Source organism: Dendrobium catenatum, unplaced genomic scaffold, assembly GCF_001605985.2.
Source record: "Dendrobium catenatum unplaced genomic scaffold, ASM160598v2 fragScaff_scaffold_802, whole genome shotgun sequence".
NCBI lineage: Eukaryota > Viridiplantae > Streptophyta > Magnoliopsida > Asparagales > Orchidaceae > Dendrobium > Dendrobium catenatum.
This window is the reverse complement of record NW_021319264.1, coordinates 82,466-93,605: the sequence shown is the minus strand read 5'-3', so window position 1 is coordinate 93,605 and position 11,140 is coordinate 82,466. Positions and strand designations below refer to the sequence as shown.

Here is an 11,140-nt window from a genome sequence, read left to right as displayed (position 1 = left end):
ATGTTGTCCGCACAGAATAATCTCTCAAACTTTCCATCTGTAAACCAATGCGTCACACTAATCAATCCCATGGAATGATAATATGACTATAAAATGCTCATCCTTAATTAATTGGCATGAGAAATTAAAAATTTCTAATAATATTAAAGAATCATTTTAATACTTTAAATCCTTCAAAAATAAATTAAAATAAACTTATTGTGAGACTTTATCAATTCATCTTTAAAGAATTAAGAGATCAAACAACTATTTTAATATAGCTAAGGACTATTTTTTCCTAATAAACTGCTTTTTCTATAGCTTTTAAAAAAAATTAATTTCTCCACAACAATTTTACCGCCATTCCAATGTCTATTTTTGTTTGATCGTTCGCAATGATTGAATTGAGAATGGGCAAGATAATAATGCTAAAAGATAGATCAAAGAAATACATTTGGAATATCAAACATAATATTCATCTGTATAAGGAGAAACATTAGGTAACCAACCTTATATTACAATTTCAAAATACAAAAAAATAAAGAGACCCACAAGTCAACCTGTTGAATCTAAGTTTGTCTGCTGCTATTATGTTAATTTTACAGGGACTTCAGCAAGTAAGTAATGACAACTTAGGCTTCATTTGCAACAGCTTGCTTATTACTTTTTAAAACAGCTTCCTATTATAATTTTTTTTTGAGCGAATAAGAAATTTTTATACTAAAAAGCTGTTTTAGAAAGCAGTAAACAAACCGTCCCAAACAAATCTTTAAAGGAACTAGTGGAAGTTTTTGTAAACACTCAGCAGCTCCAATGAGAACTTGGTGCACTATTTATATTATTTCTCTTGTTGAGTGACAAATAAATCATACAGAAGAAACATTAAGTGCTAGAACAATTTGGGGTTGCTAGGTCTACTAAAAAATAAAAGGTTTGATCAGAAGAGATCTAACCACTTGCCTCATATGCTTGTGTCGATTTGATTGCTAAACAATATTGTACATTGCTTCTTTTGAATACTGCAGTGAGCATGTCCAGCATGACTTTGAGATATTCTGCTATCTTGTGAAGGAGTTTGGTTGGTGAAAAAAAAAAAAATACTTGAATTATGCAAGCAGAAGAGACCAGAGAATTGCAGATCACCGCCTCTCATAAATACAATCTATTAGTTGAAAAAATAAGGAGATTCAAGAACTTTTCGAAGGTCAAAATCGCCTCGGTCGGGGAGGGGAGGAAAAGTTAACGTTGGAAAGGATGTTTCAAAACTCTCAAGCAACTGCAAAGATGCAAAATTTCAAATAAATTACTAAGAATCTATCGTAAAAGATTTTTTTTTTTTTATTTTAATGTTCTGAATGAAATTTAAATATTATATCTGGAAACTAAATGTAAATTAGAACCATATATAATAGAGAAAGGAAAATGAAGATCATTCAAGGTAGGATCTGCTCACATTTTCGAGGATAGGAATGTTGTAAAGCTCCACAAACTGTTCTCTTAGTATTTGATTCATTCTGTTCACGTCGCACGCATGCGTCCAGAAAGAATCATGGACCCCTGCAGCCAAACGTTCAAACCTTTCAAATCTGACAGATTAAACACATCCTAGTATTCATAATTCAGTTTCAACACAAAGAGAGATTTACTAAGAGATTAGCTGTATCTTGAAATGAAAGCCTTACTAGAAGAAAGTTGTTCACTTTCCATTGAATACTATACTATCTACAAAAATTTAGGCATCTTTTGATATGCTAGTTTTGTTCTGCTGCTCCTAGTTACAATTCAAAGAAAGCGGTGCATTCTGAATTACACAATGCAGCCGGGGATAACAAGAAAATATGTTACATCGGTTAAAACTCTCCTGTTCATTTTATTAACATTCTAAATTGTCCCCTTCTCTTATCCTCTCCTAATACTTCAAGTAATTCTTCCTAGATTCCATAGCAGGTAGTAGCAGAAAACAACGATCCTAAACTTAAACTAAGAAATTAAGCATAGCTTCTCTTTCATACTGACTTTTCCCTCCAAAAAAAGTTAATTCATTGTAAACATAAAAAGGGAAAGTATTTTTTTTTTAAGTGTAAGGTTTCGTTTGGAATGTCTTTCTTACTGCTTCTTAAAGCAGCTTCCTGCTTCCTGGGAAGCTGCTTTAAGAAGCAGTAAGAAAGCCGTCCCAAACAAAGCTTAAGAGAACAAGAGAGAGCATTTGAACTCGTTGTGCTTATTTAATCATTTCTTCTCCACTTGATTTCTCCCTTTCGCAACCTAAACTAAAAGAACTGAAATTGCTACCATAAATAAAATTACATGCCTCACAATTCCTATATTTATAGATGAAAAAATAAGAACAAATTGCTAATAAATTTAATGACACAGACTAAAATAATTCTATTAATATTCATAATAAAATAAAATTCAAAATTTACATCTCCATCTCGATCACGCTGACCTCTCCATCTGAGCTATTGCTCCCATGTAAAGTTACCATGATAAAGAATATAAAAGAACTTGGCAAGGGAGTTAATTTACTTGGATAAAGAATATAAAAACTGGAGAAATTAGTAATTTTGGATCGAAGTTCCAGAAGAGGTTAATTTAATATTATGTTTTACCTACAGTATACCTAAAAGCAGTGCAGACAGTGTCGTAGATCCATCACAAGGACATTCAATTATATTTTCGTCAACTATATGGCCCATAACCATAAGCACGAAACGAATGTATTGGCATTTCAAAAAAAATAAGGGTAAAATCAGATATGAGAAGGATTCACAAATCTGATAAACGTAAGGAACCTATACAAAATAGTTTTTGATAAATAACAAATCTTCTCTAAGAAACCAGACCAAAATGGTTAAATAAGAGATATCCGTCAACTTAATGTTTATTATTAGACAATTATTTCATAGAATATTAAACAATTTCACTAAAACCCGAAAATGCTATTTTAGACCTCGCACGTTTTTCAAAGCGCCGCGATGAGTTTTAAGTGAAAATTTTGAAGCTGTCGGATTTCGACGGGAATATTTTTATAAAATCCTATGCAAAATTCTGATCGTTTTAATATATAGAACTCATATGTAATTTCGCATAATTTAAGAATTAAAATTCGTGAAAGTTTGAAAATGCCTAGAATGCCCTTAAGTAGTGTTAAAACACAAATGGTTTAAGTGAGGGTAGTTTGGACTTTAGGCAAATGAAATGAGGCTCCCACTCTAAATAGGGGACCGAAATATTTCGGTCCCCCATTCGTTCCTAGCGCCCGAACCGAGCAAAGAAAGGGGGAGACGCGGACGGACAAGGCGGCGGGGGAGCTTCGGGCGGCGGCTCCGACGACCTTTTCCGGCGAGGAATCTTGGGGAAATTGAAGAGGAAGATAAGGGAAGTCAAAGGTATGCATTGGAATATATTTTTCCCCTCTCTTTCTCAAGATTTTTGGAAAGGAAAATTTTAGGGTTTCTTTCCAGAAATGGTTTTCTTTCAAAATACCTTCACAAAGATGTTTCCTAATGATTTTTGAAAGATAACTATGGAATTTGATTTAAGTTTTATAAGAATAAATTGTGTTTTGTAAATTAGAGTTTTGTGGAAATGAGAGTTTTCTTTGAGATAAACTTAGAGAAAAGTAATGTGATGTTTTTAAAACCCTTATGTGAGTTGCTTTTATAAAAATATGGATTTTTGAAATCTAGGATTTATCCGATTTTGTTTTCCTATCAAAATGCCTTTGTAGAAAAGTTTCTATTTGAGATTAGGAACTTTTTTTGGGAAGACGGAATTCTTTTTGGGAGATATTTTGCATGCCCTAATAGTTGGGGTTTTCCAAAAGCTAGAGTTAGGATGAAATCCTAATTCTAGTGAAGATAAAGTGGATTTAGCATGGCTTAAGTGAGGGGTTTTTATGGAAAAACCAATGCTTGATGTGTTGATTAGCTACATGCTTTGTCTAGGGTTTTTCTTTTAAGGTTTGAGGGAGGAAACTTATGCTTACACATTATGTTTTGTCATTTGTAGTGTTTGATTTCATAAGAGGAAAAAGGGGTGTAAGGATTTTTGGAAGTTCGCATTGTGGTGCACGGATTAAGGTAGGTGGAATGGAATTTCTTATAAATTTAGACAACTCTTATTTCATTGCAATTACATTGAAATGACAAATTCTTTTATGCTCATTATGAACTTTTATAACTCATGTTCCCTTGTAAGTTTATAGACACTTAAAGTAAATACAAAGGTTCTCTTTATACAAATGTGCAACACATGAATGAATCCCATGCTCATTTCTTTACTCTTACTATACATGTCTTCCCTCTTTACATGCAAAAGCACATATAAGCATATCAAGCATGCATATCCCTAAGGAAACATACACTTGATTAGTTTATGAATGGTTTACATAAAACATCTCTTATGGTTATATATATAATAAGTGTATGTGCATGTTAACGCGGGAGTATCACATGGTAAATGAGGCTCTTATGAGCCATGGTAAAGGAAGCTCTTATGAGCCATGGTAAATGATGGTTCCTACGAACCAATGGTAAAGGAAAATGACCAAATTTTATGTACCTGATCAGTACAAGTGATACTCCTGAGAAAGGTGATATATTTACATGTTAAACTATTATAAACATTTCATATTCATGTTATGCATTTGAGACTATCATGTGAGGCAAAATGTTAAAGGAAAAAATGAAAATGTTATGAAGGGAAAAAGCACTTGAAAGTTGAGGTAAAGGTATGCATTTCCTCTAAGCAAAGTTTCTTTATGTTGATGTTTCTTTTGTTAAAATATCCAAGCATGATTTGGTTTTCTTTTATTGGCTTTAAATTCATTTGAATTCCATTCACACCTATTGAGTGTATGACACACCCTCGTTGTGGGAACACTTTTCAGGAGGATCTAGGAAAGGATAGATGGCAGACCAACCACCGCGCACTTACCGTCGTAGGGAGACGACGGGCGGCAGGTTCTTTTGAGTTTTGATATTTTTGTATAGAAGGTCTAGAAATGTTAAGTAAGAAAAAAAAAAGGATTTTCGATCCCCTTTTATATTTTGTAAACTTAATGTTAAATTCATCTATTGGTGTTTTGGAATGAAAGAAAAGAAAAGTTTATGTTTGGAGATTTTGTAGTGGCTCTTTTCTTATGTTTGATACAATGTTGGAGATATGTTAATTGTTTATTGTGAAGTTCCTTTTATCTTCATCCTGTCCGACCTCTGTTCTCGCCTCGCCCTTGCGAGTTAACCGGGCCGGGTAGTGACAATTTCAGATAAAGCTTATTGAAGCATTATGATTACGTTCATGTCAAAAGAAAGGCTTTCAAAGTTGCGTATCAAGGAATTCAGATTTGACCTGCAAACTTTAAGCCAGAATTCCTGCAGGAAATAGCTGTCATCATCATATGAGAACCATCAAGAGAATGCACGAAATTCGGAGGAAAAGCTGTCTTTTGCTGCTTAGCTGCAACCTGAAGAAAGCAAAAGCAAGCTCAAGACTAGCACATAATAGACAAAAGATGTGTAGCATGGATCATTAGAGAATAGAGACGCACCAAGCATCCATCCCTTTTTAAAGCCAAAACCTGAAGAGATGTTCTTATCTGCAAACATCAAGGGAAAAAATGATGAGTTAGCAGAAATGTTGAAGAACCAAGAAATGTTGAAGAACCGTATTGAGATACCCAATTATTTTGTGTCCAGATAAAAAAATAAAATTACAATATTGTAGGAGATATCAAGACAAATGTTTAAAACTAGAGGACATATAAACTTTTTTGGAGTAAAAAATACTTTTCAATGTTATTTTATATTTTTATTTAAATATCTTATAATTTTAAGCAGCCAACCCCATCTAGTGAGATAAATACTTGATGATGATGATGATGTTGTTGTTACATTTAAGCATTTTCATTTAATTTTATTATTCTCCTTTTCTCATGTTATAAAATATATCAAAAAATCATGATACATTTTATTTTTTCAAATGCGAGGGACTTGCTCACCCCACAAGGATCATTTTGAAACCCACGATAAGTGACGAGAAGTGCAGCTTCTACCGATAAATCAAACTTTGAAACACTTCATTTAAATTCTTTAAGATAGTCCATTGGATTATTCTAAGCATTTTGAGGTTTGTACGGCCTTTTTCATCCTTAGTAGGAAAGTTATCTGAACCCAACAAGTGTGAAAAAAGGAAATTTTAAAAAGAAAAAATTTAAGGCACCAAACTAATATATAATCATTCACCAAACCACGTAAAAAACAAAAGCTTATCAAATATGGCTATAACCAAAATGAAAGGTTCCTTTTTTCTCCCTTGAAATTCAGTTCAAAATGAGTTTTAAGTGATCGGAGAAGTTTCAGCCATGAATCATACAAGTAATAAATTGCATATAAACTGGGGAAAAAAATTAGAAAACTGTCATTAGAAACTTGCGCATAAATTTTTTGGGCAAGCTTGCTTTTCTCAATGATTTTAGTGACTCGGTAAAACCAATCTGACTCACAAGATGTCTTTCAGAATTTCTGTAAGGCTGAACAACAGGCAATCCAAGGGGAGTAGTCCACGTTACTGGTTGATTCTCAGAAGCAATAATCTGTTTAGGTATAAAATAACATCAATAAGTTAGTGCAAGTGAATAAATTAACTTCAGACATCACACTGACCTTTCACTAATAGTAGAACATTTAAACGCGTAATTGAGATTGTATTTTACAATTGTAAAAAAATTTAAGTTGAACCAACTATATAATGATAAATATGATCTCAAATGAGAGGAAGGTTGGGAAAGCGGTTCTAACTTAGAGTTTAGTAAGAAAATTTCTTTAAGTTTTCTCCATTGGATTTGGATGTTTATGGAACTAAACATAGGCCAACTATTCATATAGACCATTATGAAATCTATAGTTTCAACTAAATCAACTTTTTTTGGGAGATTTACATACATAACACTCAAAGCTTTCCCATTTACATATTTAAAACCTACAATTCAATATTTAGGTAATCCAATACCTTTCTTAACTCTGTTAGCCTTGCCATCCTTTTCCCTAAGTCAGTCTCATGAATAAATGTTGTAGCAGATATCTCTGCTGGATTTCCTTTTCACTTTGTTAGTCTCATTGATGTATTTCCCTAGAGAGCTCCATCACGACTTCCTCATGATTCATCCAGGAAGTTTTCAGGATTTAAAGAGGTGAAGTTACAACATGTTGGCGTCTTGTTTACACCAACTATTCACCTCGCGCACGTTTGCTCCCCAAACAACGTGACTACACGCGACACAACCACCTCTCACGTAGCTCCCCTCATAACAATAAAACTCCCAGATGAACCACTCGCCCTTTCATTCAAACTCAACCGAACGCAAGGAAGTCGAAACCCCCAGCCTGCTTGCTCTCGCTCGACTCCTCTACTTGTGCCCGCGCCTCCGGGTCGACCCGCCTTCGTCCTTCTTGATCTTTTGCACCTTTGTTGTACCGTCCAGCATAAGCCCGTAGGCGCCGATCCGATCCCAGCCACAGCCCGATCAACCTCCTAATCCGACTCCTTCCCGCTCACAAGAAACCTAGACCGATCAAACTGTGACTTCGTCCCGATCTTACTGATCTGCATCGCTCGTCAGGAATTCAACTACGCCCGACCCGACTCCTTCAGCCAACCTCGTCGCCAACCCTCCGTCCCGCACGATCCAAGCCCACCATCCCGATCTCTTGCACCCGATCGGCCAACGATGACCTTTCGACCCCAATGACATCCGTAATCCCTTGCTCCTATAGAACCGACCATCTTCTATCTCCTATCCCGTGAGTATGCAAGAGTGTTTGTATAAAAAAAGGAAAAAAAAAGGTGTCGAGCAATTGAAGAGTCTTTGAGCCATGAATAATCATCATGAAGCCCTCACGCCATCGTATCTTCGATCTAGCCGGGCGAATTGAAAGGCAAGTGACTTTCCTACCTCCCTTCACGAGAAGGGTATGCCGGGAGGCTGCCGAAATTTTGAATGGCAAGGGACCCTCACACAATTAATTTGTCACTTTAAATAATTATATATATATATATATATAATACAGTTAATTATGTATAGTTTTAATTAATATAAAAGAGAACCACACCTAGTAGCTTAAAGAAACAAGCATAAACTGAAATTTAATATGAATGTTCCAAGTGTTTAATCTTTTTTTGGGGTGACGTTATAATTCTTCTCTTTTGGAGGACTAATCTTTCAAGGATTCAAACACTCTATAATCAAACCAGCCACATTTGTGTACTACAACCTCTTCCAAGCCAAAGGACAACAGTTACAAATACAAATCCATTCTTAGCCACATATATACTCTTCCTTGTATTAGATCTACTCTTATGAGCCAAAGGACTACACTTCCAAAGCATGGATCCATTCTTTTAAGCCAAAGGACTAATTCTCCAAAATACATATTCACACTAAATTCTATAATAATTGTGTATGGAGATGGACGAAGGACAAGTGAAATGAAAAAGTAGTATATTGAGTTTCAGCACATGGGCATTAACCTTGATCTGACTACATTCAATATTTTAATTAATTCATATGGTAAGGCTGGAAAGTATGAGAAAATGAACAAAGTTATTAATTTTATGAAGAGAATGTATTTTTCTCCCAACATAATTACATTCAATACATTGCTTGAATGTTTTTGGAGAGCAGAAAAGGTTGGTATGATGGAGTATTATTTTAAGTTAATAAAAACTCAATGAATCAAACCAAACTTCAATACTTACGGTGCACTTGTTAGTGGGTACGCCAAAGCAGAGCTTGTGGAGAAGGTTCCTTTCTTCATTAGAGAAATAGAAATCCCTGAACTGGTGTTGTTCAAGATACTCCTTTCTTAAACACACATCAATGCATATGGGCAACCTAGAGATATTGATGTAATGAAAGAAATGTCCTTGCTCATGAAGGAAAATAAATGTAAGCTTGATTATATCATCCTCACCACAATGATAAAAACACATAATAGCATAAGCATGGATGCAGAGGCCCAAGAGTTGAAGGATAAGATGCTTAAATTGAAAAGTGAAATCGTGGTTAATGGAGTGATACCACAGAATTATAAAATCCATACATGGAGAGGGATAATGAATGAAAGATGATTACCCTGAAAGGTCAATCATATAAAGAACTAGGCCGTGGAAACATTTTGAAATTGTCAATCCTAGAAGGCATAAGCAATGTATCATCGCTAAGAGAGTTGGCCCGACATTGTATATCCCTTCCCATTAAAGAGTCTTGGGTCGTCGTCAATAAGTTGTTAGAGGAAAAATTCAAATGGTTTCCATTAAACTGTGGAAGTAAGGTTTCCACCCATTTTGCTTGAAGCAATTTTAGATTCCACATGTACTCAGATCATTATATCAAGCTTAAATACGAGATCTGAGAATAGCTCCGATCTATACGCTAAAATATATTCCACTTGATATTTATGTCAATCTCCTAAATGCGAGATCTGAGACTATTTTGCGGATTTATTTAAAGTGATTGCAAAATCACACCGATGATGCTCATGTTGACAAAAAATCTCAACTGGAGAAGACCCTATCTTTCAAAATACTCAAACCAATGCAAAATACAAAAAATATTTAAAGTGAAAATAAAGTTACCCCGATAATGGTTGCGTTGAATGTAAAACTCAACCGAAAGAGTCAATTCTTAAAGCCTATTAAAATTTCAAAATCTAATATATACTAAATTTTAAACATTTAAATGAAAATTTAATCAACAAAAACTTTAAACTAAAAACCATCCACACTTCGCAACAGTTTGGCAAGGATGATGAATTGAAGAATCACTTCAGCTCATAAAGAGTCGATGCCTTGTGGAATGTATCACTACAATTCATTCTCAGCTGATTCATCACAACAAGGACTTGGCACGTGCCCTTTGATCAAGTGGTTGTGCTGCAAAATGGAACCACAATATTACGATCAAAGCTCAAGTGTTCTCTAATGGTTAAAAACCCCTTAAGTAATGAATTATAAAGTGCACTCTATAAGATATAAAACCCACTATTAGCTAAGGTTGACTTAAATTTATCACCTTAGACAAACATCAACCCGAGGTTTATGAGATATTCTTGGACAAAACAACCTATGGATGCCTACAAGGTTCCTTCTGTTAGGTTGAGTCGACTACCTCCTCTGACTAAACAAACCAGCGACCATAACAACTCGATATGACGAAACCATGGGATCTTGATCAGGCCGGTCATCATTCCCCCATCACCCGCTTTAATTTTATGGTGATAAATTTCAAATCATGAAGTCAAAAATTCATAACCAAATTCAAACCCTAAAAGTGTTGCTACTATACGCTACGTAATGATTAGACCTATTTAATACAACAACATCAAGCCTGTGTCCCACTACGTGTGGTCGGCTGCATGAATCCTTTTTTTGTCATTGTGTTCTGTTAAAAGTCAAATTCTCATTTAAATCTAATAAAGAAAGATCATTTCTAATATTTTATAACCAAGTTTTTTTAGGTCTACCTCTACCTTTCTTAACATAAGTCAAATCTAATACCTCAACTTTTTGAAGCGGGACATTGTAAGGCCTCCGTTTAATGCCACCAAACCATCTAAGGCGACTCTCTCTAATCTTAGCTTCCACTGAAGCTACTCCAACTTTTTCACGTATATGCTCATTTCGTATTCTATCTCAAAGAGTAAAGCCACTCATCCACCTAAGCATCACCGTCTCTGCAACACTTAACTTAGTATTATGCTTCTCTTTTAATGGCCAACATTTGACACCATAAAGTATTACAGGTCTCACCATCATCTTATAGAATTTTCCATTAAGTTTGAAGGGGACTTTTCTATCGCACAACAAGCCCGATGCATTCCTCCATTTCAACCATCCAACTTGAAATGGCTGCACTATCGCCAACGCTACAAATTTCATATTTGATTGTCTGGGAAAATATCCCCCCTCTAATTTATACAACAACAACAACATCAAGCCTTTATCCCACTACGTGGGGTCGGCTACATGAATCATTTTTCTCCATTGTGTCCTATTAAAGGTCAAATTCTCGTTTAAATCTAATAAAGAAAGGTCATTCCTAATATTTTATAACCAAGTCTTTTTAGGTCTGCCTCTACCTTTCTTAACATAAGTAAAA

At 34.8% G+C, this 11,140-nt stretch overlaps 1 protein-coding gene across 1 annotated transcript in view; it reads right to left on the bottom strand.

Annotated features, from left to right (window-relative positions):
• Positions 1–1,101: 1,101 nt before the first annotated feature.
• Positions 1,102–11,140, bottom strand: part of LOC110112311 (DNA-directed RNA polymerase 1A-like) — a 39,080-nt gene continuing 29,041 nt past the window's right edge. Inside the window, exons 4-8 of the mRNA XM_028696663.1 lie at positions 6,488–6,592; positions 5,534–5,581; positions 5,335–5,449; positions 1,433–1,536; positions 1,102–1,255 (exon numbers count right to left, since the gene is read on the bottom strand). Coding sequence (XP_028552496.1) covers positions 1,145–1,255; positions 1,433–1,536; positions 5,335–5,449; positions 5,534–5,581; positions 6,488–6,592 — 483 coding nt within the window. The 3' untranslated portion in view covers positions 1,102–1,144. The remainder of the gene's footprint in view (positions 1,256–1,432; positions 1,537–5,334; positions 5,450–5,533; positions 5,582–6,487; positions 6,593–11,140) is intronic.